The 13,697-nt window shown below is 62.8% G+C and overlaps 1 protein-coding gene across 4 annotated transcripts in view; it reads right to left on the minus strand.

Annotated features, from left to right (window-relative positions):
* Nucleotides 1–3,425: 3,425 nt before the first annotated feature.
* The window catches only part of Galnt9 (polypeptide N-acetylgalactosaminyltransferase 9), a 63,246-nt gene continuing 52,974 nt past the window's right edge, over nt 3,426–13,697 (minus strand). Inside the window, exons 7-11 of one of the 4 annotated variants that reach the window (XM_021733938.3) lie at nt 12,617–12,802; nt 11,098–11,235; nt 9,202–9,297; nt 5,317–5,484; nt 3,426–3,929 (exon numbers count right to left, since the gene is read on the minus strand). In XM_021733938.3, the coding sequence (XP_021589613.1) occupies nt 3,876–3,929; nt 5,317–5,484; nt 9,202–9,297; nt 11,098–11,235; nt 12,617–12,802 (642 nt within the window). In that variant the 3' untranslated portion in view covers nt 3,426–3,875. Of the gene's footprint in view, nt 4,336–5,316; nt 5,485–9,201; nt 9,298–11,097; nt 11,236–12,616; nt 12,803–13,697 lie in introns of all 4 variants that reach the window. The other 3 variants (XM_005336346.5, XM_021733939.3, XM_021733940.3) reach the window with 3 other exon arrangements.

The following is a 13,697-nucleotide window of genomic DNA, read 5'->3' on the forward strand; positions in this document are numbered from 1 at the left end:
ACGCAGGGTTGCTCCCAGGGCCCACGAGCCTTGCTGATCATCACTACCTGATGTCCCCGGTTGCGTGGGTCCTTGAGACCTGGCCTGTGCTCCTCTCTGGGCCCACTGAGCCCCCAGGGGTTTCTGAGGTTGAAGACCATCTGGGCTCTTGTCTTCACTGTGTCCTTGCAGCTGGGGACTGCCTGTGCCTGCCGGGGGAGACTCTGGGCCTGTGGCAGGCTGTGTCCCTGCTCCAGTCCCCTACCAGCTGCCAGCTGCTCCACCCTGGGACATGTGGGAGGATCTGCCTGCCTTTCTGTGGTCAGCAAGCCCAGGGGTGGGGCTGGGCCTGGCTGTGAAAGGCTCCCCAGGCACCATGGGAACATGGGGGACATGTCTGTTAAGACCCTTCCCTTCTGTGGGGGACTCTCTAGCTCCTTGGGGAACAGCAGGAGCCTCTGGGAAGCAGCAGCCACGTGGGGTTGAGGGTGCAGTGTTGGGCCACATCCTGGTGCCCTGATCCTGGCCTGGCTGATAGGTGAGGGGGGCCATGGCCTCAGGAGGCTGCTGTGGAGATGACCGCTGGCCCTCTGGACACAGGGCCTTCATCTCACTACAGTAGTGTGGACCAGCCAGCCTCCCCAGGTGGGCACATAGTGGGTGCACACCTAGTGCTATCCGCTGACCACCAAGCCCCACTCTTGCCACCAGCTCTGCCCAGGAACCTTGGGGCTGTGGCTCGCATGGCTGGGATCGAGGCCTCCCCCAGGGGCCTTCACCTGCTGACTGGAGGCTCTGTGGGCCACTTTCCTCAGGTCCATGTGGTCCTCAGCAATTTCACCTCCTCCGACGTCTTGAGACGCCAGGGACTCCGGCCCCAACCTGTGCCCAACCTCCTGCTCACCGGCTCACAGTCCCTCTCCATGATGCCTCCGGCACCAACCAGACCCCACCTGGCTGGTGGGAAGCCATCCCTCTCCTCCCTGGCAGGTCCTGCGCAGGACTGTGACCGTGCTCAGCCTGCTGTCCTGTGCAAGCACCCCAGGTCCCATGGCCACTTCCTGGGGGTCTCCCCTTCCTCCCTTCCCTCCCTGAAGTTGGCTCAGCCCAGTAGCTAGGGGACCCTTCCGAGAGGCAGGTAAGGCTCTGCTCTGCCCCAGACCCTCTCTGAGCAGGGTGGAGGTCCCTCAGCGCCCGCAGGGCTACTCCTTGGCAGGCTGCCTCCTGCCTCCATGCCAGCCCTTCATCTCCTCTCTCTCCCTATGCCCATCCCCTGGCCCACATCTGCTGGCTGTGCTGAGCCTCCCCATGGAGGGCCTGCTGCCCCCTGGCCTTTACTGCATCTCCTCGCCCACGAGGTGCCCTGATGCCTGCGAATGTCCCCACCATCACCTGGTGGTGCTTGTCCTCTCCTCAGCACTTACGCCGAGAAGGGGAGATTTCAGTGCATCCCTTGTCCCCATCCCCGCTGCTCCCAGCACCTGGGACAGCAGGTACCTAGTAAATGCTCAGGAAGGAAAGAAGCCAACCATTGCTCACCACAGGCAAATGTCTTTGCAGAAAAATTAGGATATGAGCAAGTCCAGGAAGCAGACTAAAAGCCCAGGAAGCCACCCAGGGATGGATAGGCAGGCCCCACACCCACTCTCCTCTGGGAGTGAGGAGGAGCTGTGGGCACAGGTCGGCTTCCTGCTGGAGCCTGCAGGACCAGGCTGCCCGGCCAACGCTGGTGTCCATACTTGGCCACGGCGAGACGCACTGCTTTTCCGGGGAGGGGTCTCTTCTCCAGGGGTCTCTGGTCAGCCCCAGCCAGGCGGCTCCCTCCTGGCCCCATAGGCCCTCTGGGCCACTCCCGGATCCGCTCCTGCACCCTGGCCATCAGTGAAGATTCATTAGCACGAGGAACATTTTTATTAGGCAAAATGAAATTCTGATGCTGGTGACGTCCCTCAGGGCAGAGTGGGGGGCGCCTGCCGCCCGCCTCTCCCAACCGCGGCTCAGGTCTTGGCGTCGGGCCTGCTCGGGTCTCTGGCTGCAAATGAGCCGATTTACACACAACATGACTTTTCTGAATTTGCTGCAGAGATGATTTATAATTGGATTAATGAAAGAAGTGAACTGGGAATTAGGTTTTATTAAACCCTATTTGCTTGTACCTTTGCCACTTAAAACACTATTGTTGTTTAAAAAGGAAAGACAAGTGCTGAGCAGGAAAGGCAGGAAAGGCAGCACAGGGTGTGGTTGGGGTCACCTGGACCTGGGTGACCCCTCCTCTCCCATCTGCTCTGCCCCCCACACTGGGCTGGCTCTGCTGTCTGGGGTACTTGACATGTTTTGAGGCGGAAGGCTTTGGCTGGGGTTCCTGGCAGTGCAGGCCACCGTCCTCCATGTGAAGTTGGTCTCAGCGTGGGCATCCCTGGTGGTCAGGGTCGACTGGACACTGGCCTCAGTGCTATGGGCACGTCTTCAATAGCAGGGTCCTGGGCCTCTTCCTCCCCCTCCTGAGCATCGGGCTCTTGGGAATGAACTCTGGGGTGACACACAGTGGGTGGCCGCCTGCTGCAGGGAGCCTTGGGGCACCCGCAGTCCCCGCCACAGGAGGCAGGAGCCCTGGGGACACAGGACAGCCCCTGCTGCCACACAGGGGCCTCCCTCCTGCTGGAGGCCGTGCCCCCCACAGGGGGCCTGGGAGGACCACCCCTAGGATGGAAGTTTGCCTGTGGTTCCCTGAGGTCCCCTGTGGCTGGTGACTCCACTAGCCACCCGGGGTGAGTCCCTGACTGTGGCCAGGAGGGTGGGACAGGGTGAAGACGAATCTTCCAGTCTCTCCAGCTGATGTCCAAGAGCGAAGCCAGCCACTCTCCAGGCTGCCCGACGGGCGGGGACACTGGAAGCCACCAGGCAGATACACTCTCCCTGCAAGGCCAGGAAAGGGGCCTGGAGGCTCTGCCTGGGGAGGGAATGCAAGCCTGGCCTTCAGCAGCAGGGGTGAGCATGACTACATGAGGCCAGCCCCAGGAAGCACATGCACTCCGGCTGCCAGCAAACCCCAGAGGTGCCTGGTGGGTGCTGCAGTGTGGGGCGAGGGCAACAGTCCTGAGCATCAGTGACCCCGAGTGAAGCAGGCTGGGGCCGTGGGGACACTGTTCTGAAACCTGGGCAGGAGAATTCTGTTCTGCATCCTGCCAGCTGCAGAGAGGCCGGAGCTGACCCTCTCCTCTCCCTCCATGTGGCCAGCTGGCTGTGAGGCGAGTTCTGGCCACTCCACACCTGCCCCACCCCCTCGCTTGGTCCAGGCTGTGGAGGCAGCTCTCCAGGACATGAGGGTGGGAGAGCCGTGTGTCCTCCAGGACTGGGACATTTCCCTGAGGCTAGAGCCCCAAGGCCACGTCTCAGCTGAGCACCTGCAGCCCACATGGGGCCACGACAAGACGCCAACAGCGGGGTGGCTGAGTGCCACGTAAGTGCCACGTAAGACTTTATTTATAAAAACAGGCGAGAGGTGGGCATCCGCAGCTGCCTCTGCCACAGAGGGCACAGATCCAGGGGGCAGCAGGGGCATGGTCCAGCGAGGGCTGGCAGAAGCAGAGCCCCTGCCCGCAGGGCTTTCTCCAGCTCCCCGAGGCAGGTGGCTTCGTCTCTGCTGCTGGCCCCTCCCAAGCCTCCCGGAGCAGCAGAGTGGCCTCCTGGGCCTGGCCTCAGTCGCCCTTGGGACCAGGGCAGCCGTCGCTTCTTCCCGGATCTCTCGGAGCTGCCCTCCGGCTTTGGCCTTGGCCGAAGGAGAGCTGGCCGAAGGAGAGCTGGCCGAGGGGCGCGAGCTCTGTCTGCTGGGAGGGAGCGTGTGCATGGAGGGTGGTGCTGGTCCTCGTCCCAGGGCGTGAGTAGCTGGGGTGAGTTCATAGGGCTTCGGCACATGCAGGGCGGCTGTCCCGGCAGCCTGAGGAGGATCTCTGTAGAAAGGCACGTGAGTCGCGCGGGAGTCCCAGTCCTCGGACACCCTCCCTTGGCAGAGCTGCCCGTCCTGGGAGGGTCTGTCCCCGACATGGTGGCTATGGCCGCAGGCGCCAGGCCTCCCCTGTCCCGGGCACATGGCCCAGCCTGCCCGGGGTGTGGGTGGTGTGAGGCAGTCCTGGCTCCAGCCCGGGCTTGCCCAGGGCTCCCCAAGGTCCACCAGTGCCCATGTCCTGGACAGCGGCTCTGGGGGCAAGGTCAGTGCTGCCCGTGCTTGATCCAGTTCCTGATCATCCACTTCTGCCCTGAGCACCTCTGCACCACCAGCCGGAGCCCGAAGTTGGCGTCTTTGGACATCTCTACCTCTAGGCACCGGCCCGTGTCCCGGCTCACGATGGGGCCACTCTGCGGGGTGGGGAGCCGCATCAGACGGGGCACCCAGGACAGGGGGTAGCCCTGAACCCACACTGCCCCACATGGCCACCAGGAAGCCCCCGGCCCCCTGGTCCTCTCTGCCGCCCGCATCCCAGCCAGCCTCACTGTCAGCCTGCCCTGCTGATTTCTGGGGTCCAAGGGGTTCCAGGAAGCGCAGGGGGCCCTGAGCCCATGGCCCTGGCCCCACCTGGCTGCCCCAGAGGCAGCTGCAGCAGGGCCGCTGACCCTGACCTCACTGCCACCCCTACCCCACCCCGAGGGCCTCTAAGGCAGCTCTCAGGCAGCAGTGAGAGCTCCTTCCTAGCCAGTGGTCCCCAAGCCCCTGGGGGGACAGCAGAGCCCCTCACACTGTCATGGGGTCTGTGCCCAGCGGGAACAGAGGTACTGGACCTGCAGGTCTCCACAGGAGGCAAGCGGGGTCAGCAGGGCTTGGAGGACACATCCAGCTGCCCTGGACCTGGGCCCGAGAGTGTCAGGCTCAGAGGGTGGCGTGGTGTGCTGAGGGGTGGGATCAGGCCCTGGGCTCAGAGACCCTCAGGAGCGGGATCTGAGGGAAGGAAGGATGGGCAGGGTCCACTCCTTCCTGGGGGTTTGGGAGGGTCAGACTCGGGCATCACCAGCGCAGTTGGGTGGAGTGCTGGTTCTGCAGAGCTCTGTGGAATTCCAGTCTTGCCTCTTGAGACCACCAGCCAAGGTGAGGCACTCAAAATCCCTCTGCCCAAATCCTCCTGTCCATCTCCTGGGCCTGGGAACCCGGGCAGTCAGGGCTGGAAGTGGTAGCGCTGTACTCTGACCCCTCTCTGGTTGTGTGACCCTGGGCCAGTCACCCTCCCTCCCTGTGCTTTGGGGCTCCTGGAGAGCAGCTGATCCAGGGTCCCTGCCACACTGCCCTGGTCTCATCCGCAGGCGGCCCTGGAGGTACATGAGCCTGGGGTCTCAGAGACCACTGACCTGCGTGAAGTCCCACAGCCGCTGTGCCGGCCTGGCCACATCTTCACACTTCTTCAGGGTGGGCGTGCGTCCCCGGCCATCGTCCACCAGGCACTTGGAGTCGGGCAGGAAGGCCGTGGAGCCCAGGGGGCCCAGCTGCAGGAGGCCGTCAGCACTGTACCGCACCAGCTGTGAGGATGGACAGAGCTGTGGGCAGCACCCAGGACCCCCGAGGCCTGGACCCAGCCCCCAGGCCTCAGCTGGGAGGATGGACAGATCTGAGGGCAGACCTGGGACTCCTGAGGCCTGGACCCAGCCCCCAGGCCTCAGCTGGGAGGATGGACAGATCTGAGGGCAGACCTGGGACTCCTGAGGCCTGGACCCAGCCCCCAGGACCCCCGAGGCCTAAACCCAGCTCCCAGGCCTCAGCTGGGAGGATGGACAGATCTGAGGGCAGACCTGGGACTCTTGAGGCCTAGACCCAGCCCCCAGGCCTCAGCTGGGAGGATGGACAGATCTGAGGGCAGACCTGGGACTCCTGAGGCCTGGACCCAGCCCCCAGGACCCCCGAGGCCTAGACCCAGCTCCCAGGCCTCAGCTGGAGGGATGGACAGAGCTGTGGGCAGCACCCAGGACCCCCGAGGCCTGGACCCAGACCCCAGGCCTCAGCTGGGGGGATGGATAGAGCTGTGGGCCCAGTACCCAGGACCCCCGAGGCCTGGACCCAGCCTCCAGGCCTCAGTTGGGGAGATGGACAGAGCTGTGGGCAGCACCCAGGACCCCTGAGGCCTGGACCCGGCCCCAAGCCTGCTGTACATTAGGCCCTTGGTGTCTGTTCTAGGGTGTCCCCCTCCCAGGAGACACTGTGGTAGATGTGAAGTGACCATAAGGGCCCACCTCTGCAGGCTGTGCAGAAGGCTCTAGGGGAGGAGGGGACGTCACCAGGCTCGGATGCCAGCTGGGCATCAGCTTTTGGAAGACAGCACGGGTGGACACTGGGGAGGGTTGAGTGGACACAGCCAGGCCTGGGGAGTCCAGGTTGCCTGTGGCCGGCTCAGGCCTGGGCGAGGGGAGGAACTCCTGGGATCTGTGCTGGTGACCAGTGTGCTCAGAAGGAATTCAGCTGGGCTGGAGGAGGGAATGGAGGACACCCCAGCCTCCTGAGCCAATCCAATGGTCAGCACTGTCAGGCTCTGGGGGTCATGGAGGTCTTGGGGTTCACTGAGGGAGACACAGGGGGCATAGGCAGCCAGGGCAGGGGCCAGACCGGAGTTGGGCAGGGAGAACACAGGAGCACGGGGAGGGGCTCTGGTGTGCTCAGCTTCCTGGTTGGCAAAAGTGCCCATGGACACAAGTGGGGACCTGTCACACAGACACTTCTGTAAATGGGGGACCCAATGGAAAAACTAAGACAGATGCATGGACCAGGAGACCAACCAATAATAGTGAGGAGTGCGGGACAGGGGGAGATGAGGAGAGGAGGAAATTCCAGAGACAACAAAAAGAACAGGCCAGGACTCCCTTGGGACTCCGGCTCTGGTCCCCTGCTCCTCAGAGAATGCTGTCTCTGTTTCTGTCACTTTGCCCTGAGCCTGCTGCTTGCCTGCTGTCCCTGCATTCTGCTCTTCACTCCTCTGAACGGAGACTTCAAACCCAGCACCCCTGGACGGTAGTCACAGGACACCCCAGAAGGCCTGGGCAGGTGGCTGAGAGATGTAGGTCCTGTGCCCAATGCCCTTCCTGCCTCTCGGCCCCACCGGCCCTGCTCCCATGGGGGCCAGAGGGAGGAGGGAGGAGGAGCCCCAGCTGGGCTGAGGCTGCCTGGCCTCTGGTGGACGGACCCCGTGCCTTCCCCATGGTCCTGCAATGAGGATCCATCTTGGGTCTGCTTCCCGGGAACTCTGATCAGAGTCCTGGCCTCTGTGGGGCTGGACACCTGGGCCCAGGCGTGGATTTGGGAGACAGAGGGCCTCCCATGGTCCCAGCAGGCTCCACTCCTCCCGAAGGACATGGCAGACGTTTCAGGTGAAGGCAACTCCGTGTGCCCACACCCTGGGGCTGTGGTTAGGGGTGTTTATGTAACACGCCCCCCAGGGAGGCTTTCGGCAAGAGGGCAGAGTGACGGCTACACATTCCACACAGAAGCCAGCTGTGTGCCCTCAGCAAGCCCCTTGGCCGAGCCTCAGTGTCCTCCACAGCAAGCAGGCTGTTAGGACGGCCTTGTGCACAGGGCTAGCATGGGACGTGGCATCAGAGGGGGGCACAGCAGGCGTGTGTGTGGGCTGCATCTCTGGGCTCCTGCTGTCTTCTCCTGAGTGCACAGGTACACTGCCCAGGCGCGTCCTGTATCAGCTGCTCCTGCCTGGCATGTCCATGTGGCATGTGACCTTGACCCCCAGCGGTGGCTCTGTCCTCTCCTTCTGGACATCAGGGAATGGTAAACATCATGGAGTGGAGCCTTCCAACTTCTGAGGGAGGTCACCAGTGGCCATGAGTCCTGCTCTGGCCAGCCAGCCCTGGCCAGCACAGCTGCCAGCCAGTGAGAGCCCTCTGGGAGTGACCTTCCAGGCTCAGCCTTGGGAACAGGAGAGCCACTTGTGCAGGGCTGGGCAAGGGAGGCAGGCCCAGGCCCAGGGGTTCTTACTTCAGAGTGTGGCCTCCAGAATGGCAGGGGTGGGGGTCCTGTGGCCCTGAGCCAGTGCAGCTTCTGGTCCTTGGTCACAGTGGCCCTAGGAGACTGAGGCAGCCTGGTGACAGGGTATGGGGATTTGACTTAGCTCTTCCCTGGAGTCCTGCAGCCTCAGAGACCTTTGGGTTGTGAGTGTCCAACAGACTGAGATCATTTTGCAGAGGAGAACGTGGGCGGCCATGTCCTGCTTGAATTGGGTGTCAGTTCTCCAACTCTCCAGTGAGGCTTACCACGGGCCCAGCCTCCCCATCCACCTGGTCCCCGTCTGCCCGCCCTCTTGGAGTGGGAGGTGACTTATGCCCATGGCCCCACTGTGCTCTGGTGGCAGAGGGCTCAGCATGGGCACTGGGGCATCACGGGAGGAGGGGCCCACACCTGCTGACCCCGGATTCTGCCCTGCCCTGCTCTGCCCTCCAGCAGGGCTTTACTCCTGGCAGGAGGGTCTGCTGCTGGGACCCAGCCAAACCCAGGGGCCGCATCCTGAGGTCCTCACTGGCCAGAGGGTCTTCTACACGTGTTGGAGGCCCCCAACTGGACTTGCTCAGCAGCCTCCTCTGGGCCTCCACGCAGGTCTGCTTTGCCGTTAATCAAAGCTGGAAGCTGAAGTGGCTGGGCCTCCTGTCCAGAGCTCCAGGGAAGACAAAGGAGGGCAGCGCACGGAGCTGGTCACACCCATGCGCCCCCGTCAGCTAGCACCAGCTCAGTGCTGGGGTGAGGGCCAGGTGGCAGGGTCCCTGGACCTGCCCTGGGTGGAGCTCTGTGCGCAGGGCTCTGGGAGGGCTGAGGGTCATGCCCGGAAAGCCGACCATGGAGTGGGATCCAACTTCAGCACTGAGACACCCAGGCACATCGTCACATGCAGAGGGTCACCTGTGATGAGACCCTCAGGCTCTCTCTTGGGTCAGGGTCACCTGGGGCTATGATGAGCCCTGGATGGGTTCTGGCCAGGTGCAAATGGACCTGGGGCTGCAAGGCCAGGGCAGGTGCTCAGGCAGAAGTAAGCACCCTCAGTGTCCTGTGGTGTTGATGGGGACCCTGAAGCATAGAGGAGTCCCCAAGGCCTGCCTGACCCAAGCCTTGTCCTTAGTTTACCCATCTGTTGCCTTGGGGGGGCGGGGCTCTCGGGGTCCCCAAGCTGCTCCAGCCCCTGAGCTGGCCCCAGCAGCCACTGTGTGCTCAGCACCTGCCCCTGCCTGCAAAGGGCTCGCTGGGCCTACCTGGGAGGACATGCCGTGGCAGGGGTAGAGGATGGCCCGGTCATCGTCCTCCGCACCCTGGTCCAGGCAGTAGCCACTGGCCTTGCTGTTTCTCACCTGCCACCAAAAGCCACAGGAGGAACCCAGGGTCACCGAGGAGGATCTCCAGGCCAAGGTAAGGCTGCAGGAAGCCCCCCGCCCCCATCCTCAGGTGGGGCTGTCCCAGGACAGGCATGAGCCTGACACCATCTCCCCAGGTGTGAGACCCACCAGGGCCCAGGGCTGGCCTGAGGCCAGGTGAGGTAAAGAGAAAGGGAGCAGAGGGGCCACAGGCTGGCCATCTGTCAGGGGCACGTTGACTGTTCCTGACACAGTCCTACATGCTGGATGGAGACCTGGGCTGTGCCGCTGGCTTCCCATGTCCCTGTGCTGTGTGACCACAGTTCTTCCCCAGGAGGCAGAGGCTCAGCCAACAGAATGCAGCAGAAGTGAGCCCGTGTGGGTTTGGAGCCCATGAGCCGTGCGACCTGCTCTGCCTGTAAGCTGGGCGGGCAGTAGCAGCCAGCCAGCCTCCAGCCCGCAGAGCATGCCCAGCCAGGATGGGCTCCGCCCCCACCCAGCAGAACTGCCCATGGCCTGGACCCTGAGCACCTTCAGACACCTGGAGTTACGGGCCACTCCTCCCCAGAGTGGTGCAGGTTTTACCAGCAGAAGAAGCAGCCACAGGGGTGGGTGGTGAGGGGACTTGACAGTGGGAGGAAGTGGGCAGGACAGAGCACAGGAGAGGCCAGGAGAAGTGCTGCCTCCCCCCACCCCTTCAATACCCAGTGCCCCCCAGGGAGGCTCTGGGCCCGAGGGACTGGGTCAGATGTAGGGTGGGCCGGGAGCTCTGGGATGAGTAGACAGCTAGGACCCCCAGCCAGGGGGCTAGCCCAGGGCCAGGATGTGCTCGTTCTCTCTGCAAGGAAGAGCCGGGCTCTGGGGAAGCTGAGGAGCTGGGGAGAAGCTCTGCTGCCTAGTGCAGGGTGGGAGGCCACACACCATAGCACAGACCCGGGAGCGGCAGGACCACAGGGCGCCCCCTGGCTTTGGAGAGCCACGAGGGTCTGTGCACCAGCAACAGTGGGGCGGGGTCTTGATGCCGCTCAGGTGCCGCTCTCCGGGTGAGTCTGGGGCCATGGTACTGTGTGTGTGGACCAACAGGGCTGTGCTGTGTGGTGCATGCGTTCAGGTGACAGTCATGACATGGCACAGGTGCCTGGTGCACAGGGAGGTGCCCTGACAGGTTCACACACAGCTGAGGTATGCGTGGTGCCCTGGAAGCTCTGTGTGTGCACACGTACACCTCCATGTGTGCACTGTACTCGTGTGTGTGCATGCTCAGCGTGCACCAACAGAGTTTATGCACATGCATGTACATAGCATGTGTCTGTGGGAGAGTGTAGGCATGCAGCACACAAGTGTGCACACACACTTGTGTGAATGCACGCTCACAAATGTGAATGCACTCATGCACACATGTTCATGTACGCAGATGCAAATGCATTTGACACACACACCGTTATGTACACACACAGGCATCTGAATACATGTGTGCATGTACATGTGTGTGCCCTGTGCACATGCATGTGAATGCAGGTGTCCCTACCTATGTGAATGTGTGTGCCATACATCTCTGTGTGTACCTGTGTACACGTTTCTTCACGTGTGTGTATTTCTACAGGCAAGGATCGGTATGTGTTTTCATGTGGGCCAAGTGTGTGTGACGGTCCCTGTGTCCCTTAGTGTCTGGATGCCCCAGTATACAAGTGTGCAGGTGGGGGCATGGGTGTGGGCAGTGTGCTGGGGTACCGTGTCAGGTGTGGGGAGACAGGGCATGGAGGTGGGGTCGGGTGGGCCCTGCGGGGGAGGCGGTACCTCTCCGTACGTGAGGGTGTTGTTGTAGGTCCTCATCTCGGGATACACATTCTCCAGGTACCACTTGAAGCTGCGGCATTTCAGCCTCTGGCGCAGGGCCAGCCTCTCAGACACGTCCCCGAAGTCCACCCCTGGGTTCTGCGAGGCAGGAGCAGGTGGGGACATGTGAGTGCCAGGCCTCCTGAGACCCCCCAGGGCAGTCCTGATGCAGTCTCATCTGGAACTGGCCTCCTACCCTCCCGTAACCCACAGAAGGTCAGCCTGGCTGTCCGCACCCTGCATCCAAGGTCCAGCCCTGCCAGCTCCTGGGAGGGCTCTTGAGCCTGCTTCTGTTTGGTCCCCATCCTGATGGCCTGGCCTTGGGTTGCCTAGATGGCTGAGATGTCCTGAGATGGAAGGCAGGGCTTTGGCCATGCAGTTTGAGCCTAACCTCTGGAGGGCTGTACACAGGCCAGCCTCAGGGAGGTCACCATATCCAGGTGGCTGAGCCCTGGTCAACACAGCTGCCCCTGGCTGGTTCCAAGCTGCCCTGTGCTATAGAGCTGGGGCCAGTTGCTCTGCCCAGCTTGGGCATCCTCCTATTGCCAAGGACCTGGGGTGCCATGGGGCCCATGCTCTGTGCAGGGAGTGGCCCTCAAAGGTGGGGTGGGCTTGGGGGAGCTCTGCCTCCAGGGCCCCATCTGGGCCAGCAGGTCGGGGCAAGGGTAGACTCAGCCAGGATGCTGGAGCCAAGTCTGTCATTTTGTGGGTGGTCTTAGGACAGTCCTTGCCCTCCTGGGGCCACAGTCCTCGCACCCTTGTAAGCCAAGGGTGAACCCAAGACACATTCCACCCTCGTAGGACTGAGCCGCCTCCTGTGGAGGGGCTGGAGCCCGGAGGCCAGCCCCCTGCTCTGCCTACGTCCTGCCCTTCCAGTGGCCACACTGGACTTTCTGCATCAGTTTGCAACAGACCACTGGCCTCATGGTTGGCAGGAGCCCTCCTTGTCTCTAGTATTGAGGGCCGTTCTGATGGCTTCCTGGTCTGTGGGGCTGGAAACGGCTGTGGGCAGTGCTGACCGGGCAGTACTGAATCGGGTGGCTTCGGCAGGCCTGTGACCCCACATGGCCACCAGCTCCCAGTAACACAGCAGAACAGCGCTCTGGGAGGGTTCCCTGGGGGCTGTCGGGGGCGGATGCTTCCTGGCAGGCAGAGGGCTGGGCCAGGTGGTGTGGACAGGCAGGCAGGGCTCTGGTGGACAGCATCTACTCAGTGTTTTTGAGAGGGGCCGCCTGGCCAGTGTGGCTGTCATTGCAGCACTGGGGAGGCTGAGGCAGAGGACCCCTCCTGCCCTCCTGACCCCTGGCCCTGGGACCACTCTCTACCTAGACTATCTACCAGGGCCAGTGAGGACGAGGCCCTTTGCCAAAGTCCCCTCCCTGCCCAGGGTGGCCGCAGGATGCCCACGACCCCCACTGGCCCTACTCTGACGGGGCCCTGAGGAGTCCCATGAGGCCCGCTACCCCCCACCCGGGCTCACGGTCATGGGGATGTTCCAGGCCATGTACACGTGGGACTTGAACTCATCCATCCACACCTCCGCGGCCCGCAGAGCATTGCGCTTGGCGTAGTAGTCGATGTCGTTGTTGTAGGGCTTCTTGGTGCGCTCGATGTGGGCCACGCGGGAGCAGGGCAGCACCTCCATGCTGCCGCCACACTGCCACACCTGGGCGGGGACCCCATCCCCAGTCCCCTGTCACCACAGGGCACACCACGGAGGCACCTGCACTGAGCCCCGGGTCCCCAGGGGCTTGGCCATAACTGGTTTCAGGGGAAGGTGCCCAAGGGACAGCCACGGGCAGTGGTCCACCCACACAGGCCTGGGTGAGGCTGCGCCCCTCAGGCGTCCCACCCAATCTGACTTCTCTGCGTAGTCTCCAATTGCCTTTTTGTATTCCATTCACCCCAACATTACTGTCCCTTTTTCTGGTAGCCTCTCCCACTCCATTATGTGCCCTGTGCAGGGGACCCCCATAGCACCTCTGCCTGCCCACCCCAGGCAGCAAGAATGACCCTGTGAGCCTCTTAGAAAGAGCCACCAGCTGTGCAGATGCAGGCACTGGCACCCAGATCAGCACTGACCAGGTCAGCACTGCCCCAGGTCGGAATCGTCCGCACCCTTGCTTCCTCTGCCTAGAGACACCTGTGGTCTCACGCCCAGGGTGGAATGCCCTCTGCCTTGTTATTCCCTCATACGGGCTCACTCTGGGCCGCAACCTTCAACCGTCCTTGTCCCCCTGAGGCTCCACGTGAGTCCTTTCCATGCTGTTCATGCTGTGCCAGCCAGCTGGTGTCACCTGCACTGGGCCCCAGGTGCTGAGGTGCCTGATTGAGCTCTCTGGGGGCTTCTGCTGAGAGCAGCATGTCACTCTATAGCCTGGGCCTGGGGATCCCCAGGAGGACACAAAGGTTGAGGGGCGGCAGTCGCTGTTGGCTTGTGTCCTGAGGACTGGACTGTGCTGTCCCCTCCCTTCAGATTGGACTCAGACTGGGCTCACTCCACCAGCCCTCCAGGGGCTTCCATCTGCCAGCTGCTGGGCTGGGGACTCCTGAGCGTCCAC

Source organism: Ictidomys tridecemlineatus, chromosome 2 (genome assembly GCF_052094955.1).
Source record: "Ictidomys tridecemlineatus isolate mIctTri1 chromosome 2, mIctTri1.hap1, whole genome shotgun sequence".
Taxonomy (NCBI): domain Eukaryota; kingdom Metazoa; phylum Chordata; class Mammalia; order Rodentia; family Sciuridae; genus Ictidomys; species Ictidomys tridecemlineatus.